This window comes from Leuciscus leuciscus (genome assembly GCF_965113295.1).
Source record: "Leuciscus leuciscus genome assembly, chromosome: 5".
Taxonomy (NCBI): Eukaryota; Metazoa; Chordata; class Actinopteri; order Cypriniformes; family Leuciscidae; genus Leuciscus; species Leuciscus leuciscus.
In genome coordinates this window covers 8,116,271-8,139,022 of record NC_138729.1, presented here as the reverse complement: position 1 = coordinate 8,139,022, position 22,752 = coordinate 8,116,271, and the positions used below count along the sequence as shown (strand labels likewise).

Here is a 22,752-nt window from a genome sequence, read left to right as displayed (position 1 = left end):
CCTGGAAATGGGTCTTCTGTTCTCTGTTGTAGCTCGGGGGAGATCTGGGAGGAGGTGTTGGGGGCAGTCCTGCAGTAAGTGAGCTCCTCTCTCTCCGCTCGTATCCGCCTGTCCACTCTCAGCATGCTGTGCACTATTCATTGATTCTTAATAGTTTATAGAATAGATGCCCTCCTGTGTGTCCTGCTTTGGTTTTTTCTCCTGCATGCACTAAAGTCCATTCTGCTTTGTGGTGATAAGATGTGCAACTTCTCTAAAGATGTCTTTGAAGTACTAAAGGGTCATTCTGTGTTGTTTTTGAAAACTTTTCTCAGCTAAAGAAAGATTTTTTTTTCTTCTGAAGAAAGACAAACATAAATGGTGATGATAGGCAAAATTTTCAATGCCATTGATAAATGTTTACTGAGTAATCCACTGTATGGGGCGGTTAAAATTATAATTTTCATTGATTTGAAGCCAAATTACAAGAGGGAAAAAATGACTTTGTTTCAGCTGTATACAAAGTAACACACATTTAGTTTTTGACCACTGAAAATGTCTAAAATCGTCACCTTCCTAAAACAACTGCCCAAGTCATTTTTCAATTATTGGTTCAGTTTTTTGTGTTTTCTGAGAAACCTGTAAGAATTTTCGGAAGGTGACGAAATGTAACTCATGGAGTCACATTGAGATCCCCATATCTCTGGGATTGAACCATATAGAACTTTAAGAATTGGAGATATCAAAATAAATGTTTATTAAGAATCGGAATCTAAAAGAATATTAATATATCTTTAATAGCCAGCAGCCATATCACCCTGTGGTCTGTGTGGGTCCTAACGCCCCAGTATAGTGATGGGGACACTATACTGTCAAAGAGCACCGTCCTTCGGATGAGACATTAAACCGAGGTCCTGACTCTCTGGTCACAAAAAATCCCAGGATGTCTTTCGAAAGAGTAGGGGTGTAACCCTGGCATCCTGGACAAATTTGCCCATTGGCCTCTGTCCTTCATGGCCTCCTAATCATCCCCATATATACTGATTGGCTTCATCACTGTCTCTTCTCCACCAATAAGCTGGTGTGTGGTGGGCTTTCTGGTGCAATATGGCTGCTGTCGCATCATCCAGGTGGATGCTGCACATTGGTGGTGGTTGAGGAGACCACCCAACCCCCCCTTCTATGTAAAGCGTTTTGAGTGCAGAGAAAAGCGCTATATAAATGTAATGAATTATTATTGTTATTATTATTATTATTATTATTATTATTAATACTTCTTGAGTTACAGGCATACAAACTTTAAAAAAACTTCTGCGAAAAGTGCTTTTTCTCATTTTTGGACTGTCGCCATTGGCATATAATACAACAAGGATTGCTAAAGTCAGCTGATGTTACAAATAGACTTACCAATCTCTGTGTAAAAATAAGATAATAATGTCACCATCTTTCTAAAGTCATTTCCCCCTGTAATTTGGCTCAGGTGAAATTTGTCCCCCTTCTGCAAAATGGTGAATTACTCAGTAAATGTTCATCCATGGCATTTAATAATTTGGTTTTCTTCTTCATTTATGTATTTTCCACCAGAATCAAAATAAAAAAATTGCCAGGGACCTCTGGTTGTGTTAACACGGAATGACACTGCAGATTTTTTGTACCTTCATTTCTTGTTCATATCTTGCACGGCTCTTATGTAGTTTGTCCATAATATCAAAATACAATTTTCCTCAAATTCTGCACCTACTCATAACTCATAACAAGAAAGCCTAATGCTTTTGTTTAAAGGGTTGCATGAACATGTACAGAAGTAGACTATAAACCCTTTGACCCTTATGTGTGTGTCACGCAGGTGGGCCAAAACTTTATCCCGTCATCGGTGCCCAACACTTTTGCGCCGTCTCCTACACCTGCTGCTCTCAGTAGTGGGCTCAATGACCTGTTTGAGTTGTCCACAGGAATGTCCATTGCTACAGGAGGATATGTGACACCTAAAACTGTGAGTGCTACTCGCCGCGTGTCTTTAAACCATAACCCCTCGCCTTTGTTTCTGATCTTTAAGCAGCCAGCCAACCAATGAAAACAGCCAAAACCTTTCCAAATTCACCAAACTCCTCATACCGAGAAGCGTGTGCAGTCAAGATCAAAGTCAGACCAGAGATGTTGCTTGAGTAGTGATTCACCACTTCTGAACTACAGAAAACAAAGACCTTTTTTTTACCGTAACAATCCACTGACACAATAGTACAAACAAACATGAGCTCTGTTTCAGAACCCAGTGATGGCATTTTAGGCATCACAGACACATTCACAGTGCAAATTTCATTCCAAATAATAGGCAACAATATTAATATTATGCTTTCTAAAATACCATATTGTTCCGAATGTAAGTTTTATATAAAACGTATACGTTTTTTTTTGTGGAAATACTTCTGAAAAAATGGGGACGTCTTTGGGCATATTCACACTGGCAGTTTAGGTCGGAACGGGGCACGGTTCGCATGAAGAATTGGTACCGAACCTGAGACTACCTGAAGGAGGTGGTCTGAGTTCGGTTGCCCTCGAACTGTGCCATGATGATTTGCGTGAATGTGAAAGCAACACGGACTCGGGTGCGCGCTTGTTCAGGAAGAAAAGTAACCTGCTAATGCTTTTTAGCCAAAGGTGATGTATTTAGTTCAATAAAACACATGTAAGGGATGCTAGTGTTGATGATTTATCTTTGATACAAGCGAGAGTGAGCCTGCAGTGTAATCGCTCATAGTGCAATCAGGGCGGCAAATGAATGGCAATCAACTGTCTCCTCAAAAGAGTCTGTACACAAGCAGCTGAAAGCCGCCTTCATGCGACACATACAGTAAACCCAAGTGTTGTTTACTCTGCTGCGCATAATAGCACCAAATTAAGAAAAAACTAAATGTATTAACCCGTGTTCTGGTTTCTTTCGTGCTGCGTGCACGTTTGTGATGACCTAAGATATAAACTTCGATTAGAGATGCTCAATTCTGGAAAAATGGAGAATATTTGTTTCAAACTGAGATCACGATTCTCCCACGATTCTGAACAGACAACTAAATAAAATAACATGTAAATTACTAGAGTTTCTGACAAAATATTAGTTGCTGCAGTCTATTTAATTTAATTAAATGTTTAAATAATTTGAATGAATAATTTAGATTTTTTTAATGGTTTGAATGAATGATTCAATGACTCACTCATAAATACTTAACTTGCCAGGAACAATTGCACTCAGACTCAGACCGCAGAAATGTGTCCAGTGTGAAAACACCTTTATATTCAAGGTCTACACTTTTACATGTCAATTATTCACCAAATACGTGTAGAACGAGTGTTTCCCCCAGGACTGATAAACGCAGCGGAGTCAAACAACTCTCATTAAGCAGCCAAGAAATATGGTGTGTCTGAGTGTAATGTTAGAAGATGGCGAGCCCAAAAATGCTAACAGTCAAAGAAAAGCTTACCGTGGTCCTAAAAGCTTACCGTGGTCCTAAAAGCAGAGCTTCGAAGAAACTGACAGGCAAGTGTATCAGTACGTAGCCGAAAAAAATAAATCAAGGGTAGGCCAGAACCAGAGCCGTCATCCAGCTGAAGGTACTGGTCCTACCAGACTCTCGTACATTTCATTTGTACAGAGAGTCTGGCCACTCTCCATTGACAAGCGTTAACTTCCTTGAAGGCGGGTACTCTGTTGAAGTTTAAAACTATTGGATCTGCCCAGAGCCACTCTGGATCTGCCATAACCAATCGCTAACGTTTGGTCGTGACGTAACCCTACAACTCAAACTATACTCGTAACCCAACACGACCTCAACGTCATCGTTCTCAGCCACTTCCTCTGTTCGCTGATTGGACCGGTAAAAATGTGGCCGGAGAAAACCCACGAATATTCCACAAAACCCAGACGGAGTACTGAAGGAAAATGAAAACTGAGCGGAAGTACGTAGGAGGGCGGAGCCAGGCTAACGTACTGACACACTTGCCTGTCATTTTCTTCGAAGTGGCCGCTTTGATGCAGCGTAATGGATTAGCATTACGCCACAGAACAAGTATTGCCCAGCTCTTGCCTTCCAACTTCAGGGAGAAACTGCTGTCTTTTCAGCACTTTGTGCCACTGGGTCACATTTTCCCAGCAGCCATTTCATTTACAATGAAGGGCCTTTTCCTGCGAGGATAAAAAGTGCAGATCAGTCTATTCCCATTCTCCAGCATGAGCATTAACTTCATGTGCTACATAAAAAAACGCGAGCAGAACAGCTTCTTGGGGAATTAAGTCTCGGGAATCATCATTAATAAGAGCTCCATTAGAGCCAGAGTAGGTCAGTGGAGTAGGACAGAGCACAATTACACCTTATTAGGATACTTTATGACCTACCTTGTGGAGTTATCAAATACCTGGGTGCCTCATGCTGCTTATATTTATATGTTAATTTGTCTCTTTTTATCTGATTTTCTTTTTTCATTTTGGATGCCAGCTCAGTTCTTGTAAGCAACAGTGTCTGGGTGAGTGAGTGTGGCTGGATGTCAGACTCCTCTATTAGGTGTCCTTTAGTTTAGAAGGACTAGTTGTCCTCTTAGAGAGCCTCATAGCATTAATTTAATCAGTAGACAGACTGTAAAATAGGGGAGGTACACTGAATGCTCATTGGTGTGGTTTTTGAAGGTATGGCTGCCAGCAGTCAAGGCCAAAGGACTGGAGATATCTGGAACCTTCTCTCGGCGTCAGGGACACATGTACATGGACATGAACTTCACCAATAAAGCCCTGCAGCACATGACTGACTTTGCCATCCAGTTCAACAAGAACAGGTCTGTGATTGTGATTATTACTGTGGCATATTTTCCTGTTACCAGGCTCCAAAATTAAGGTTTTATATTTATGAGTAATTATTGATTTATAATAAATAAAACCAGTAATTTTTTTTTTTTTTGTTATATATTAATATTAGATTTAATATATGCTATATTTTATATACTAAATTATTATATATAATTTGTATATAGATTTTTTTTTGGTTAATAGATTTTTTAATTAATATTGTTAAATATATATTTTAACAACATATTTAATATACACTACCATTTAAAAGTTTGGACTTTTTTAGATCTAAATTAATTGTTTTATTTGTTAAGGACGCACAAAAGTCAGAGTAAAGATAATGTTACAAAAAAATTATATTTCAAATAAATGCTTTTAAAGTTCCTATTCTTCAAAGAATCCTGAAAAACATGCATCATGTTTTCCACAACATTAAAGGGATACTTCAGGATTTGGCATTGAGCTTTGTATTAGTAGAAATCCTGTAGTATTTTTGAATTACCATGCTTTCCACCCTCATATCCCCCTGAGACGAGAGATTTATGTATTTTTTTTGGCCAGAGGCTAAAGACTACAGCCAGTAGGAGGAGCTGTCCCGCATGTTTTCGACCCTCCCATAGGAGGTGGGATCTCACTCACAGAATATACACATAGTGTCAGCCTTCTTTTTTTGGAAGCTAAGCTAGCAGACTCTTGTTCTGTGGAGAAAGCTGAGTAGTAGGAGAAAGCTGAGTAGTAGGGGTTACCATCCTCTTTTTCCCAGCTGTCGAGATCGTCCAAAATGTCTGGGATTCGGCTTTTGCTTTCTGCGGTCGCAATTCATTGCTTACATGCACACTTTTTGTTTCAATCTAACTGAATTCATTCCGATTGGTGAATATGAATGTAGTGTTTACATGAACGCTAAACAAGTGATCGGTTGATGTGCGTTTTAACATTGCTAAGAAAATTACCGCTCCTCTGTGAGAGATACGAGACCGGTGCGTCTCCGTAATCACGGCACAGGCCTCTCATCATTCTCCCACGGCCCTCAGTCTCGTCCTGCTCGCCACAGTAAACATAATGAATGGCGACTGTAGAACACAAAAGCCGAATCCCGGACATTTTGGGCGATCTCGCAATCCCGGGCAAACTCGTCACGGAGACTCACTAGTAGCCTAGCCTTGTTGTTTACACTGAAGACTGGAGTAATGATGCATTAAAAATTCAGCTTTGTCTTCACAGGAATAAATTACACAAAAATGTATTAAAATAGATTAAAATATAGCAACAGTTATTTTAAATTGTAATAATATTTCACAACATTACTTTTTTACCATTTTTTTTTTATCTGTTTTATAATTTGTTTATTTAGAGTTTTTATAATTTTTTTGCCATTATAACAAAGCAAAAAATTCTTTCCATTTCCTAACTAAACTTCTGATGGTAATTTTCTATTTAGGATTAAAGAATAATTTTTACATGGTTTTTTATTTAAACCATGAATTGTTTTTTGATTCTTAACTTACAGACCACATAGCCAGCAACTCTTAACTTTTGCTCTCATTTGCTGGGTGTTTAAGTAAAAGTACCATTACTTCCCCCCCCCCCAAAAAAGTAGTGTGAGTAGAGTAAAAATTACATGTCCAAAAAACTACTTGAGTAAGAGTAAAAGAATAGCTTATTTAAAAGTACTCTTGTGTAGTTAGTGAGCTGCCGATTCTACACTTATAATAGACACTTTACAGTGCAAATTAAAAATGTAGAAAAACGGGTACATGCTGTAATTCTCTATCTTTGGTTTAACAGTTTTCATTTTGACTGCCAACTTTTTAAAATACATTAAAACAACACAAAGACTATTACAGAGAAGAAAAAGTTTTCAGTGCACTCACTATTTAAATAATAATCTATGGGGAAAAAAAATAATCAGTTGTAAGGCCTTAATAAACACTGAGCAAGCTTTTTTATCACTTGAAATATCAAAGTTCAGAACAGTGCAAAGAATACAAAACCCTTTATAAGAACCTTTGTGAAATTCATAAGAGTTCAGTCTCGCACACCAGAGATGGGTTTAAAAGAGAGAGATTATTCTCTCCAGAACGCTGCCAGTTTAAGGGTTTTGAGATAAAGAAATGAGAATCACTAATATTATCAAACAGTGAATCTCCCCTAATGCACTGAAATAGGCTAAGATAGTGAGCTAACACGAACTACATTGTAATTCCAGTCCACTGAATGTTACAAATTTAAACGTAAATGCACATTGTTCGAAAAGTGAGTGATGTGAAGGCCAAGTATGGTTACTCATTCTTGGAATTTGTCCCATGCATTTAACCCATCAAAGTTAGTGCACACACACATTAGGAGCAGTGAGTAGTGAACACACACTGCACTGCAAACCATGGACACACGTGCCTGATTACTCTCCCTATCCAATCACGTTGATGGAAAAAAACTTAATTAAAAACAAAACGGAGGGAAAATAGCTGAGTAAAAGTACAGATACATCACTTAAAATATACTCCAGTAAAAGTACACCATTTTTAAACTACTTAAAAAGTAAAAATTTATTTTAAAAACTAGTTATTACATTAATATGAGTATTTGTAAATCACACCCCTGCCTGGAACTGATACATTAAGTAGAGCTATGAGACACTATAATCACGTTTTGTTGTCTTGTCTTTAGTTTTGGAGTGATCCCCACCACACCTCTCCCCGTTCACACTCCACTGATGCCCAGCCAGAGCATCGACATCTCCCTCCCTCTCAACACCATCGGACCTGTGATGAAGATGGACCCTCTAAACAACCTACAGGTACGATGCATTACTGCCCTTTGCCACATACTTTACACCCCCATAAACACCCACACACGGCCCAATGGGCCCTTCTGAGGTCCCTTTCTTTGCCTTAATCATCCCACAAGAAATAAACCATTACAAATATGCCGTTAATGTTTAAATTACATCACTGTGGATCCAAACCTCCAAGCTTTCAACTGCACAGCGGGCACATTTGTCTCTGATTATTTGAGTCAGTTGTCCCCACGTGCTTCATTAGTTACTGAGATCATTTGGGTGAACAGCAGCTACAAAACATTCAATTTAATGCCTTTAAAACACTCTAGATAATGAGCACTTGCCCACGGCATCTAGTCTACTAATGCTGATAATCAATCAGATACACATGTCATTATGAATAATCGTCATATCAAATGATTTATATTGACATGTTTCTGCCTCATTAGTCATACTACAGAGTGTTGGATTATCTTTAGATGGATGTCTAGCTGAGTTTGCTCTTCCTGTGTTCCTTCCTTAACATTTACACCATGATGTCCCACCATATTTCCTTCCTCCATCTCCTTGACACTCGTCCACCTCTCTATTTCTCTCATCCTCTCATATCTTTGGTTCATCGGATCTTCTGTTTAAGGATCCCTTTCTGTGACTTTACTCCTTGTTGCTTGTGTCAAGTATCTGGCTCTTTGGTATTAAACAGAGCTGCCTGCAGAGTGTTTATGGCTTGTGTTAATGAGTTCAACCTTCTAATGAGCAGAAGAGTCACTGATTGCCCTTTGAGTGGCTGGGTGACGCTATGACCTGACCATGTCCATGTTAATTAAAGAGGTGTTTTTTTTAAAATATCATTCTGTCATTTACTCACCCAAACCTATACGAGTTTCTTTCTTCTGTGGAACACAAAAGGAGACATTTTGAAGAGAATGCCAGCCACCCTTTTCCATAAAATTTAAAGAGGACCCCTATTATGCTTTTTTACATTTTTAACTTTCTTTAGTGTTTAATGTTGCTGTTAAAGCATGAAAAAGGTCTGTAAAGTTTCAAAGCACAAATCCACTCCAAAAGGAGTAATTCTCTAAATGAGTAAGCAAAAACACCTTGATTGTAGTCTTGAGTTTTCCTCCGGGAAAGAACATGTAACAATATTCCTCATTTAAATAATTCCCGCCCACACAAAAAAGGGGGGGCTAGGCCTTGTGTTGAAACTCGTGGGTATAGTAAGGGGTGTGACATTTCCAAAATACACTCAACATGGTTGACCAATCACAACACACTGGTCCGGCCGACCAATCAGAGCACATTGTGCTTTTTTGGAAGGAGGGGCTTCATAGAGACAGGAACTAAATAGTGTTACTGACAGACTGAGAAGATAATTTTTTTTACATTTATCGGTTTAATTACATTAAAATGCTAGTAATTTAATAACACTGTTAAATGTAATCTTTTTTTAACACCGTGCATTATAAGGCTGTGATGCCTAAATGTACTTTTAGCATTTAAAATGATAAATTTGAGGTTTTAGGTATTTCTTTTTAATTTATTTGGACAAAATCTAGCATTTTAATATTATCTATTTGTTGTTGGCCAAAACATGAAAAATAACACACTTTCCTCTAAATTAATCCAGAAAAAAAAAAGTTTATTACTTTTATTAATAAACAAGAATACAAATAAACTTTCTTGCCATCAATAGACACACTGGTTGTCTAAAAATAGAAAGGCTCAATTGTGCCATAATTTATTCATTGGATTTCCATGGCTCGGTTTAGAGTCTAATAACATTTGTGTAAAATATGAAAGAACTCATCAACGGGGTCTGACCATTGACTTCTACCAGCCTTCTCTTATGCTCTTGTGCCTTTCTTCTTGTTCCCCTTCTCCTATTCTTTCATTTTCCATGCAGCTGAAAGCGTTTTCCATTTGGAAAATAAGTGTGGTATCAAAACTGCAGCCAGGCTGCAGAGGCGTTTTAGTCCCCTTATACGGTGGAGTGTATTTAAAAGTCTGACCACTCAACCTTCCTCACTGCAGGTGGCTGTGAAAAACAATATTGATGTCTTCTACTTCAGCACGCTGATCCCTCTCAACGTGTTCTTCGTGGAGGACGGCAAAATGGGTACGAGCACGCTGCGCACACATGCTCACTCTAAAAACAGCTCACCGGTTTTGATTGAGCTTAGGCTTAATAAAAGAGTGGATTGATGAGATGTAGCCAGGATTGAACATACTATAGACACTGATTGGCCAATCCCATATGATAACCTGTAAACTTTTCCTCAACAGAGCGTCAGGTGTTCTTGGCCACATGGAAGGACATTCCAAATGAGAATGAGCTGCAGTACCAGATCAAAGAATGCCACTTAAACGCAGGTGAGGTGATCTAGTCCTCAACATGCACTACTCATGACTCGAGTTTGTGTGTAGGTGTTTTGCAACGTATGGATCAGTGGTCACTGAATCAAAGGCATTTAGCAGAGAGGAAAGTTTGCAAATAGCAGGGCAGCTGCAAAGGTCTCTTTGCTCTGTTTGGCAGAGCGCTCTTACCTCTTTGTATTTTGGCCTCTGCCTAAACCCAAGCTGGCTCCTGATCCAGCATGTTACAACCTGCTACAATGTGTCTGTGGTTGAGAGACAGTTTTTTTTTTTTTACAGCACAAATACAGCTCAAGCCGTTTAAGGGAATCAGCCGTTTGAACAAATCGAGTGAATGAATGCCTCAATGACTTACTCGTTGATTTTGTGTGTGTGTGTGGCCTGGTAAACCCTTCTTAATGGGGACAAAATGGGGCCCCCACAAAGTTGTCCTTGTTGGGGAAATTTTTTGGTACCCTTGAGGAAAAACAGCTTATAAATCATACTAAGTGATGTTTTTCAAAAATCTAAAACTGCATAACATTTTCTGTGATGGATAGGGTTAGTGTAAGGGAATCGAATATACAGTGTGTACAGTATAAAAATCATTATGTCAATGGAAAGTCCTCCCCCAAAAATGAAAACCCAGTTACAGTGTGTGTGTCTGTATATATGGTTTATGAGGACACAAATGTGTATAATGACATGGGTATTACAACGTAGACTTACACGTGGTTTATGAGGACACTTCCTGTGTCCTCGTAATCCAAATGGTTTAAAAAACATACTAAACTGTGTGTTTGGTTTTTTGTTGTTGTTTTTAATTGAAAAAATGCAGAAAGTTTTCTGTGATGGGGTAGGGTTAGGTGATAGAATATACAGTTTTTACAGTATAAAAACCATTACACCTATGGAGAGTCCCCGCAAACCACATATTCAAGTGTGTGTGTGTGTGTGTGTGTGTGTGAGAGAGAGAGAGAGAGAGAGAGATTTGTATTCTGATTTGAATAAGACATGACAGTGTAATACATACTAATCTTACTGTAGTGTTTTTTTTACACCCCTAGTATTAAAGCTTGTTGAACAAGGCTCACCATAGTCCCGAATATATTTGAATAGCTTCCTTTCTCGATTTATGAATGCAACTTCACAATGCTTTGATATTAAACCATCAATATTGTTGAATTGTTTGCTTAAAGCTTTAGTACAACATCCACTGTGTACTGTGCGAGCTTTCAGATTTTAAAAAGCAGAAAGAGTCTCTTGACGCCAATGGAAGGGGGGAAAAAGCATTCCCACCATTTCGTTATTGTTCATAGTTAATTATTTAGTCTGGTGGCAATGTAAAAATGCTGTGGAACGTGGCTGGCTGTGTGCACAGACTTTGACAGAGCTGGTTTATTTCTAGGCTTATCAGCTTGCTATTTGTATTCATCAACCTGGAGCCAATTTGAGCATACAGCAGCAGCCGAACACAGGGGCCAGCGTAGAGAGCCTGTTTCACTCGCTGAAATTATTGATCAGACGCCCAGAGGTTCCTTAATTACTAGACGTCAGACAATCTCACTTCCCCTGCTTTCATCTGCTCTCATTTTAGCAAGCGCACACACGGCACACAGATGCAATTTTATCCATGACTATAAAGCGCCTGTAGGGTGATCGACGCATGTAGTGCCACACTAAACAGCAGTAGTTTGACAAATCCAGGCTTTGATTCATTTATTTATTTATTTATTTTCTCTTCACTCTGATGCCTTGTTTTGGTTGGAGAAGCCATGCAGTTCAGTTTCAATCGTGTTTATTAGCATGTAGAGAATAATCGACTGCTATTGTGAGATGCTGATTGACTCTAGCTTGCCATGACTTGAATAACAATGTCCACGTAATGGAGCAAACAAGCGAGGGCAAGATATAACCGAATGCCTTTTCCCCACACTGTGTGCATTGGTATTATTTGTAAATGACTGATTTTTTTCCCCATAGAATTGAATAAGTAGGAAGCCGTTTCATGTTTTGTTGTTGTTGAGACTGGCTGATTTGTTCTTTATCAGAATGCAGCCACAGTTCTTGAGTCCAGGAGGATGACATGCGTTCATGTCCGTGGATCAGCACATTCCTAATGATGAATAATTTCAGCGCTTAATTCAGCAGAAAATAAACATCTCTAATTAGTTTTCAGCGTTAATGTTTTACAACCGTTTACAAACCTCATTGATATGCTGCAGAATTGCTGCCTGTACATTTACAGAGAATCAAGAATAATCAAATTCATGCTTTCATGCCACAGGTTCTCATCTCTGGTGTGGACAGGACATGGGTTACTTCTAGATGTATATAACTAGGGATGCATTTATTTTGAACTTTTTAGCCTGTGTGTGTGTGTGTGTGTGTGTGTGTGTGTGTGTGTGTGTGTGTGTGTGTGTGTGTGTGTGTGTGTGTGTGTGTGTGTGTGTGTGTGTGTGTGTGTGTGTGTGTGTGTGTGTGTGTGTGTGTGTGTGTGTGTGTGTGTGTGTGTGTGTGTGTGTGTGGACGTAGAGTTGTGTGTTGTCATAACAGTGATAGGAAAAAACATGTTTCTGAATGACAGATCCTTGTGATGACATGTAGATGGAGAAGAGAAGTGGTCCAAGCACCGAGCCTTGAGAGCACCCCAGTAGCTAGACGTTGTGATGTACACTTTAGCAACCGCACGGCAGGCACCCACAACACCCTAGCATTGTGGCAGCATGTTTTGCATTTCCTTGAGCAAATCTGTATTATTTTACTATGGGCTGTTGAATGCTTGATTCTGATTGGTTGATGAATGTTCTAAGCTCTGCCATTATTTTCAGGAAAATGCACGGCTAAGGCCCCGATCACACCAAACGCGATTTTTGCAGTGAGAGGCGCCTTTTTTGAATTGTTTTCCTATGGGAGTGAGCGTTCTGCGCCTCGCGTTTTACCGCCTGCTGCGCCTCGTGTTTTTGCAGTTGAAAAAAAAGCAAAGTCTACTATGATATTAGACTACATAGCCTATAATAAAATATATTTTTATTCAAAGATCAACAGTCTGTCATTAGTCTTTAGTCTGCCACAAAAAAACAACACTGTGAAAAAACAAAAAAAACAATGACTGTTGTAACAGTGCGTAAATCAGACCTTTCAGGCTATAGTCTAGAAGGCTAATAAGCCTTGTGCCAACATTATTATTACAACTAAATTGTTGGTCATTAAATAAGAAAACTAAATAATTGTGTAGATGATTTGCTTTGTGTAACCCGACATCAGACATTAGGCCGAAGTTTTTTTTTTGCACACAGTGCCGCGACCTATCAATCACTCCTTTACGACTGGCTGCCTGCACATTCACTGTCCTCGTTGCTGCTGCAACTTGCTCCTTTTTGTTTTTTAGAGTAGGCCTAGATGAAGAGAGTGCAAGTTGCAGCAGTCGCGAGGACAGTGAATGTGCAGGCAGCCAGTCATAAAGGAGTGATTGATAGGTCGCGGCACTGTTTAAAAAAATAAAATAAAAAATAAATAAAAAGGATGTTGCAGCCAATGAGCAGCCGGCGGGGGGTGGCTGCAGGACAACTCAACCTCCACGGACAGTTTTTAATATTTTATCAGACAATTACTACTCAATATTTTGCTTTAGTACAATTTTCGTGACAATTAGGGCCAGGGCCGGATTCGGGATTCGGGACAACAGCTTAGATTTTGGGACTGTCCCGAATTTTTCGGGACGTCTGGTCACCCTAGTTTGGTGTGATCGGGGCCTAAAGTAGTTCCAGGCAGGTCTTGACAGCATTACAGTTCTATATCACTTCGCCAAATGATTTCAGTTATTTCAAAGGTCTTTACAGCTTACAGAACCAAAACCCACAAGACACTAACCGAGCAAATAAATATAGTCAACAATAGGATAAAAACTACGGTGACCTGGAAGGGGACATGTTCGGTTCACTTAGTTTTGTCGTGGCCACAACATATACACTTGTGGGAATGTGATATTAAGTCTTGGGAACGTCATAATATCTCGTGGACATGAGATCGTATTAGATTAGATTAGATTAGATTCAACTTTATTGTCATTACACAAGTACAGGTACAAGGCAACGAAATGCAGTTTAGGTCTAACCAGAAGTGCAATAGCAGCAAGTGCAGGATATACAGTGGTTCCATAAGTGCAGAACATGGATATGTACTGAATAAATATAGAGTTGAATACTATTATAAACAAAAATTTACAGATAGATTTGTCCTATGAATATAATATACAGATAACTATTACTGTGAACAGAATTTACAGCTAGATATGTACTGAATATAATATACAGATGGCTATTACTATAAACAGAATTTTTACAGATAGATATGTACTGAATATATATACAGATGGGTGTTACTATAAACAGAATGTGAGCATAATATACAGATGGCTATTACTATAAACAGAATTTTACAGATAGATATGTACTATGAATATATATATACAGATGGGTGTTACTATAAACAGAATGTGAGCATAATATACAGATGGCTATTACTATAAACAGAATTTTACAAATAGATATATGTATAAGTTAGGCTAAAATGAGCAGTATAACAATGGATTTAAAGTAGTGCAAATAAAGTTTGGACAGAAGCTATCCGAGTGAAAGTGCAGTGGAAGTAATTGCATATTACAGTTAAAGTATGGTATTGCAAATGTATATGTAAACAGTCGGTACTGTAAATAAACAGTCGGCAGTGCAAATTGAGCATATTCCAGTCAAGGTAGTAGTGCAAGATGCATATGTAAACAGTTGTTTCTGTAATAACAGTCAGCAGTGCAAATGAACATTATAGTATTGCAAATAACAAAATGGAGGCAGGTGTGAGGAGGGAGAGGAGAGTCAATCAGTATATGAGGGGAGTGGGATCAATGAGGGTTAGAGTTTAATAAAGAGACAGCTCTGGGGAAAAAACTGTTCTTTAGTCTGCTGGTCCTGGTCCGGAGGCACCTGAAACGCCTGCCGGAGGGCAGGAGAGAAAACAGTCTGTGGGCTGGGTGAGAGGAGTCCTTAAGGATGCTGCGCGCTCGATGCAGACAGCGTTTCCTCTGGATGTGCTCGATGGCAGGTAGTGGAGTCCCAGTGATGCGCTGGGCGGTTTTCACCACCCGCTGCAGTGCCTTGCGCTCTGCAACAGAACAGCTCCCATACCACACTGTAGCACAGTTGGTCAGGATGCTTTCTATTGCACAGCGATAGAAGTTCACCAGGATAGTGGAGGAAAGCTGATTCTTCCTCAGTGTCCTCAGGAAGAAAAGGCGCTGGTGAGCCTTCTTGACCAGGCTGGAGGTGTTGGTTGTCCAGGTCATGTCCGCCGAGATGTGGGTCCCCAGGAACTTGAAACTGGAGACACGCTCAACAGCCATTCCATTGATGTGGATGGTGTCGTGTGTGCCTCTTGACACTTTCCTGAAGTCCACGATGAGCTCCTTCGTTTTGGTGGTGTTGAGGAGCTGGTTATTTTCAGTGCACCATGTGGCCAGGTGCTTGATCTCCTCCCTATAGGCAGTCTCATCGTTGTTGCTGATGAGACCAATCACCGTAGTGTCGTCCGCAAACTTGACGATGGAATTAGATCCGTACACAGGCTTGCAGTCGGAGGTGAAGAGGGAGTAGAGAAACGGGCTTAGCACACAGCCCTGTGGTACACCAGTGTTGAGTGTGATGGACGTGGAGCAGTTGGAGCCTGATCGAACATTCTGGGGTCTGTTGGTCAAAAAGTCCAAAATCCAGTTGCACATGGAGGTGTTGATGCCCAGGTCTCCAAGTTTGGCTATTAACTTAGTTGGGATGACAGTGTTGAATGCTGAGCTGAAGTCAACAAACAGCATGCGTGCATAAGTGTTCTTATTGTCCAGATGTGTGAGCACAGAGTGCAGTGCCATGGAAACTGCATCCTCTGTGCTCCTATTGCTACGGTAGGCAAACTGGTGTGAGTCCAATGTGGATGGAAGAGAGTCTTTTAGGTGTGCCAGGACCAGCCGCTCAAAGCACTTCATTACGATGGGTGTGAGTGCTACAGGGCGGTAGTCGTTAAGGCACTTCGGGCTGGAGTGTTTTGGCACTGGCACAATGGAAGTGCATTTAAAGCATGTTGGTACAGCTGCTTGGGCAAGAGACAGGTTCAAAATGTCTGTAAAAACCCCAGCGAGCTGCTCCGCACATGCCCTGAGTACGCGTCCAGGGATGTTGTCTGGGTATGTTAAGGGAACGACATCCGTTTCTTGTGGCTACCAGTTTTATAACGTGGGAACCGAATCTTCACACGCGATACGGGCCCCTCCTTTTTACAATGTTGTCTGGGTATGTTGTACTGGGTATGTTAAGGGAACGACATCCGTTTCTTGTGGCTACCAGTTTTATAACGTGGGAACCGAATCTTCACACGCGATACGGGCCCCTCCTTTTACCCTGGTCATAATTTACTTTATTTGTTCATTTAAGTTTCTCATAATTTGTTTTTGTTTACTGCCTTAAACGGGACTTTATTCGTGACCCGAGTATTTCATTCAAGCCAGCAAATTGACGATGAAAATTTGGACAATGTGTTGTGAGGAAGGGCATGATCCTCCTAATGTTGTATAAGGCAAATCTGCAGGACCGGGCAGTTCTAGCAATGTAGTCTGCGAACTTTAACTGATCATCAATCACAACTCCAAGGTTCCTGGCTGTCCTGGATGGGAGTAATGGTTGACGAACAAAGCTGAATGGAGAAGTTGTGATGAAGTGCTGGGTTGGCCGAGACCACAAGCAGCTCTGTCTTTGTAAGTCTTTGAAGGTAGTGGTCCTTCATCCAGCAGGAAAGGTCTGTCAGGCAGGCTGAGATGAGAGCAGCTACCGTCAGATCATCTGGCTGGAGTGAGAGGTAGAGTTGTGTGTCGTCAGCATAACAGTGATAGGAAAAAACATGTTTCTGAACGACAGGTCCTAGTGATGACATGTAGATGGAGAAGAGAAGTGGTCCAAGCACCGAGCCTTGAGAGCACCGAAGTAGCTAGACGTTGTGATGTAGACATCTCACCCCTCCATGAAACCCACTAGTACACTTAAACAATTCCTATGAAAAAGCCCATTCAACTTAAGAATGCGCTTCAGGTGTCTTTCACTTACGTACCCATGTCTTAATGCCAGAGACCGCACTATATCTTTATATGACATTCCTAATTCAAAGTAAAATGTTATTTCATCAGTCATCTCCATCTCTGACTGCTGTATATGTACAGTATTGACTGGTGTGGTACTCTCAACATAACTCATGGCCACGAGAAATAGATGTCGTTCTCTCAAAATATGAAGTCGTGGCCACGAGAAAAATATATCGTTCCCTCAACATATGATCTTGAGGCCACGGCTTAATATGACGTTCCCACGAGTTTATATGTTGTGGCCACGACAAAACTAAGTGAACCGAACATGTCCCCTCCCGGTCACCGTAAAAAACAACCAATTATTTCCACGTTTTTTAGCCACAAAATGTTGGTTTTATTTATGTATTAATGCATTTATTAGTTATTATGGAAAAACACACATCTCTTTCTCGCACTCTCTCTCCCACTCAAACAAACACACATACAGTACGGACACACACTCGCACAGAAACGTGTTGTCAGCACCGCTCTGATGATTTTATCAGTAAAATAGTTTAACAACTTAAAAGCTACGTGACGGTTCTCATAGTTTCGCTAGACGCTGGTGCCGAACACTGTTGAGAGATGCACAGACTGAGGTAATTCAATACATTAAGCTCTCTCTCTCTCTCTCTCTCTCTCTCTCTCTCTAATAACTGCATTAATAACTACACACTGCTCTCAGTGACTCAAGTCTCCGTTATTAGCTCTAAAATGATGTTTTGGAATTAGCAACGGAGGCTTGGGAATTAGATGCGTAAGAAATGAGTCCTACACACAAGACCGTTTTAAGGACAAAAACCTGACAAACGTCTTGAAATACATCATCTGAACAATGGTAACCGTAGTATAAGCGTCGTGGCTGCATTCTTTTTCTAATAATTCAACAGCCCGTCGTCAATTATTCCTTATATATATATATTACGCTGTGTCCCTCCTCACCCTGTCTCGAGCAGCTCCCTCTGTGTGTCCGCTGTGTATTGTGAAGGCAGACTCACAGGATTGACAGCAGTAGTGTGTGTAGTCAGTCAGTGTGAACTGGAGTGAGTCACAGCACACTCCACATGTTGGTAACACCAGCTGTCATCACCTGATTCTGTGGCTTATATAACCGCTGACTCTGTCCTCAGACCTCCCTCTGTCTGTGTATAAATGTTTTTCATCTTCATTGCCCATGACCCTTCTGGCTTTTTATTTCCCCAATCCATCTTTCTCCCCCTTTAAACACTCGATTGGGTTTTATTGTGCCCCTTTACTTTGTTTGCGGCCTGTCCTTGTCTTTCAGCGCTTATCTTTCTCTGTTGCCAGGGGTTTCATCATTTCTTCTCTCTCTCTCGTTCCACGCTCTCCAATGCTCTCACAGCACAGTGATATGGCTCAGTAGTGTCTGATTCCAGAACAGCATCACTCAGGGTCATAGTATGATGTGTAAATTAATCTGCTGTTTAAGACATTAATATGCATGCTTGTTTCTAATGTTAGGAAGAGGTTTTTGTTAACATGTTCACTAAGATAATGTTTTTTTTTTAGTTGATCATAAAAGGTTTTGTCCAATAAAATATCTTACAGAATGAGAAGGTCCCTTCTTGCCCGTATTATCACCATGTAGTTGATCATGGTAAAATGGTATGATGAAATGAAAAATATTTTAAAAAACACTAACACGAAGAGTTGAAGCTTTATACATATTGTATATCTTACTTAGATGATCTAATAGGTCATAATTTTCACCACTTTTAATCACCAATGGTTCTGTATGTGAAGTATTTGGACTATGAAGTATTCCGTAATATTTCATAATATTTAAGCGGAAAGTCTCTGAATTTCTGTAACACTGCAGGACTGAATAAATGCATTTTGAAGTAGTTCCATATAAGCATTAAAAATTAAAATTACCGCACTGCAAATGAAAAATAATCGCAGGTAAATTTTATTTGAAATTTTTAGGGCAATACTTCAATTGTCAAGTAGCACCCAATAAAGAGTGTGTGTATGTGTCTGTGTGTCTGTCTAATTGGTCAAATTTATCTTAATTTATTTCAAGTTAGATAATTAACTAGATAATAATAATAAGAATAGATAATTTTGTGATTGCAGATAAAGCCTTTTTTTTTCAGCCAAATGGTGAAAGAAACAAAAGATGTATGTCCTTTTTCTTTGAGCACAGTAAAATTACATGTCAACTTCCCAAACACCACCTGTGTCCAATTAGGACATAGCAAGTAGCAAATTTCGGTTAATTGTGTGTCTTTGGTTGTGCTGATGCTCATACTTTATTACTTTCCCAACCACAAGCTGGTTGTGAAGAAACTGGCTGAAATGTATAAATTTTTAAAGAGCCTCTATTGATTTTATCCATGGTACAAACTGTTTTTTTTCCTTTAAATGTATGTATTGCTATGTACTCTTCTTGTTTCAATAGGGAACACTTGTACTTACTTTTTAGGGAATATTTAATACAAGTGTCCATCAGACCTTTTCATGAGGTTTTTAAATTGGATGGATGGTAGCTTTTTCTGCTTATACTGTATTCTGTTGAGAGACTTCTGTGAATGTTTTGTTGGGTAACCAGTTGTCTTTGGTATTGGCAGATACGGTGTCAGGCAAACTGCAGAACAACAATATCTATACCATCGCCAAGAGGAACGTAGAAGGCCAGGACATGCTGTATCAGTCGCTGAAACTCACCAACGGGATCTGGATACTCGCCGAACTCCGCATACAACCTGGCAATCCCAATTACACGGTAATCACTCACAGCGCGAAGATTCAACAATTGGGTATTCAAACGAAGTCCAGCTCGACAAATGCTTGCCAATTTAATACAAAAGAGCAAAATAAATCTTGTCCCTTGACAAACAAAATGCTTTTGACGTTGTCCAGAACATATTCAAGGACATCCTTCATCCCTCACTTTGACAGAGTACTGTATTTACATAAAACTTGCTTTATTTTTTATATCCATTTATTTGTCCACCAATCCACTCCAAGTTTTCAGCACTTTATGTAATTCACTGCTTTGAAGATCAGACTTTTTAAACATGATAAATTCATGACCCTGAAAGCCGTGCTTTCTGCTCGACTTGCTTGCCTAATGCATTAAATGAACAGGAAGGTCAAGAGCAGCATGAAGCGTTCAGAAAAGGCTTGTCGCCGACAGGTAGAGTATTGATCCCTGTTTTAGCTCATGGATCTCCAGTGCCCTGGGGAACATTCCTGAATTATCTTCACAAACAGCAACATGCATGACTTTTGGTCCAAAACTTGTTGACTTAATACAAAATCACAGAGGAGAGGGCTGCCACTTAATGAGATTCTGCTTATATGCAAAGTCTTTTCGACTTTGACTTTTTTGATCCTCTCCTCTGTGATTTTGTATTAAGTCAACAAGTTTAGTAAACTATATTCTGCTTTTGGTTTATTTTAAAGTGTGCCTCTGAGAGAACATGCACTCAATAAGTGAATCAGATGTTTATTCAGTAACAGCTTTGACAGATACAGCAAGCAATTTGTTAATCTGATTCAAAGACCTTTGATTGATTTTGCCCAGTTCATTAAAAGAACCAGCTCTTAAGAGTCATTCACTTGTCAATCAGACTACGCTAGTTGAGCGCAGCCTATAAGAAGAACCCATTTGAAATTATTTATTGTCTTTTTAAGACAAAAACATCTGAATACCATAGAATAATACATTCAACTTTGGTGACTGCAGACACTTAGCTTTGATAAAATGTAATTTCTTTTGATGTGATTCTGCAAAAGATTCAGTAGCAGAATGCAATAACTGTTTACAGATGATAATGGAATTTTATATATTTTTATAGTAGTGTATAGTTATAGTATAATAATAGTTTTTCTTGTACTTTCGTCATGTAAGATGTCATCACATGAGAACACTAACTGGAAAGTGAAGTGAGATACATTTTTAAAAATGAACACTTTAATTATTTCCCCCGCCAACGTTTTATTGTATGCCAGCGGCAGCATTTTTGATGATATTCATTAAACGTTCATGCACCCCAGAATATTTTGTTGAATGAATATGTAAACAGTAAATTTATCAAAAGCAAGCAATGCATTTCATTCTATCTTCATTCATTATTTTTTATCAACACTTAAATGTGGCAAGTTTCATTAAAAAACAAAAAAACAAAAACATTTCGGACATAAAGCTGAGAAAACTGTGTTTAAAAACTCGTCAATGTTTGAGTTAAAAGGCATTTTAGTTTTGTACACTTTTTTAAAAAAACATCATTAAAGCTAGAGTAGGCAATTTTGGAGAGGGAAAGCTTGCTCCCTCCCTTCAGAGCGTCTCCAGAGCCACGTCTCCTCCAGAAGACATTACAACAACAACAGTAACATTACAATATTAATGAACGTGAACTTACAGCGCTCTTACTTGTACCACCTGACCAGTGTTGGGTAAGTTACTTAAAAAAAGTAATTAGTTATAGTTACTAGTTACTTCTCACAAAAAGTAACTGCGTTAGTAACTGAATTACATCATTACAAAAGTAACTAATTACCAGGGAAAGTAACTATTGCGTTAAAAAAAAAAAAAAAAAAAGTTTAAATATAAGAAATTTCTTGGATACCCCCAATATGAAATGTTAAATGAATGAAATTGACACTAAATAGAACATCTTATTATTATAAAACATTGTACACTAATCTACACTATTTTAATGTTGCTGTGGGACAATGTGAGAGACACCTATTAACTTAAATATTAAAATATTATCATTACTATAGTGCAACAATAAAACAATAGATGGTTTAGAACTTTTCATATTTATTGCACAGGCCACAACTGGCCAACAAATAAATTATGCTTCTTAAGAAATGTACCAAAAATAAATAAATAGTAGCCTAATAAAAATATACTTACACATACACTAGTGCATATAATTAAAATGATAAAACTCACACACCTTTACAACTGGTAGACATTCTGTATAGCCTACTTGAAGTATTTTCTTCCTCACAATTGTAAGTTTAACAAAAAGTGCTCTCAATATAATACTGTATATAAAATATATAAAACGCCGCATTTTTATTGACAGTAACGGTAACGGCGTTGTAATGGAGGAAGCAGTAATTAGTTTGATTACTCGTTACTGAAAAAAATAACGCCGTTAGTAACACCGTTTATTTATAACGCCGTTATTCCCATCACTGCACCTGACTGCTGCAGAGTGATGCGCCGAGGTTTAAAAATACATATGTTGACAGGCAGGCAGACATTCGGGCCAAATGCAATGATTGGACAAATATTTTTTGGTCCTGGGACTTCCACAGAACATACATGTACATTTTTTATATATTTTTTTTTTATATTTAGACTACTTATAATATTGATTGCTTTCAGGATGTGTGTGAACAGAGTTTCAACCAGTATAACACAAAGAATTTATGAAAAACATTTCCTACCCTACTCTTAACTTACCTTTTTGTAGTTTCAGCCTTTCTTTCTTATATCAAAAGTTCTTCACAAACCTCTCATCGGATATCAAATCTGATTGCGTTTTTGATATTGAGATGCAAAGTATGGCAATGAGTGCTCATCATCCGTTCAGTGTGTGCACTTGCAAGTTTTTATAATTCATGTGGAGCCAAACAGCAGCGGCCAAACAGTGCTCTGCCTGG

General features: G+C 39.1%; 1 protein-coding gene across 1 annotated transcript in view; it reads left to right on the top strand.

Moving 5' to 3' along the window:
• The window catches only part of ap2b1 (adaptor related protein complex 2 subunit beta 1), a 49,913-nt gene that overhangs the window by 22,335 nt on the left and 4,826 nt on the right, over positions 1–22,752 (top strand). Inside the window, exons 15-21 of the mRNA XM_082170717.1 lie at positions 33–74; positions 1,826–1,972; positions 4,655–4,800; positions 7,481–7,610; positions 9,627–9,711; positions 9,879–9,965; positions 19,698–19,852. Of these exons, the coding sequence (XP_082026843.1) occupies positions 33–74; positions 1,826–1,972; positions 4,655–4,800; positions 7,481–7,610; positions 9,627–9,711; positions 9,879–9,965; positions 19,698–19,852 (792 nt within the window). The remainder of the gene's footprint in view (positions 1–32; positions 75–1,825; positions 1,973–4,654; positions 4,801–7,480; positions 7,611–9,626; positions 9,712–9,878; positions 9,966–19,697; positions 19,853–22,752) is intronic.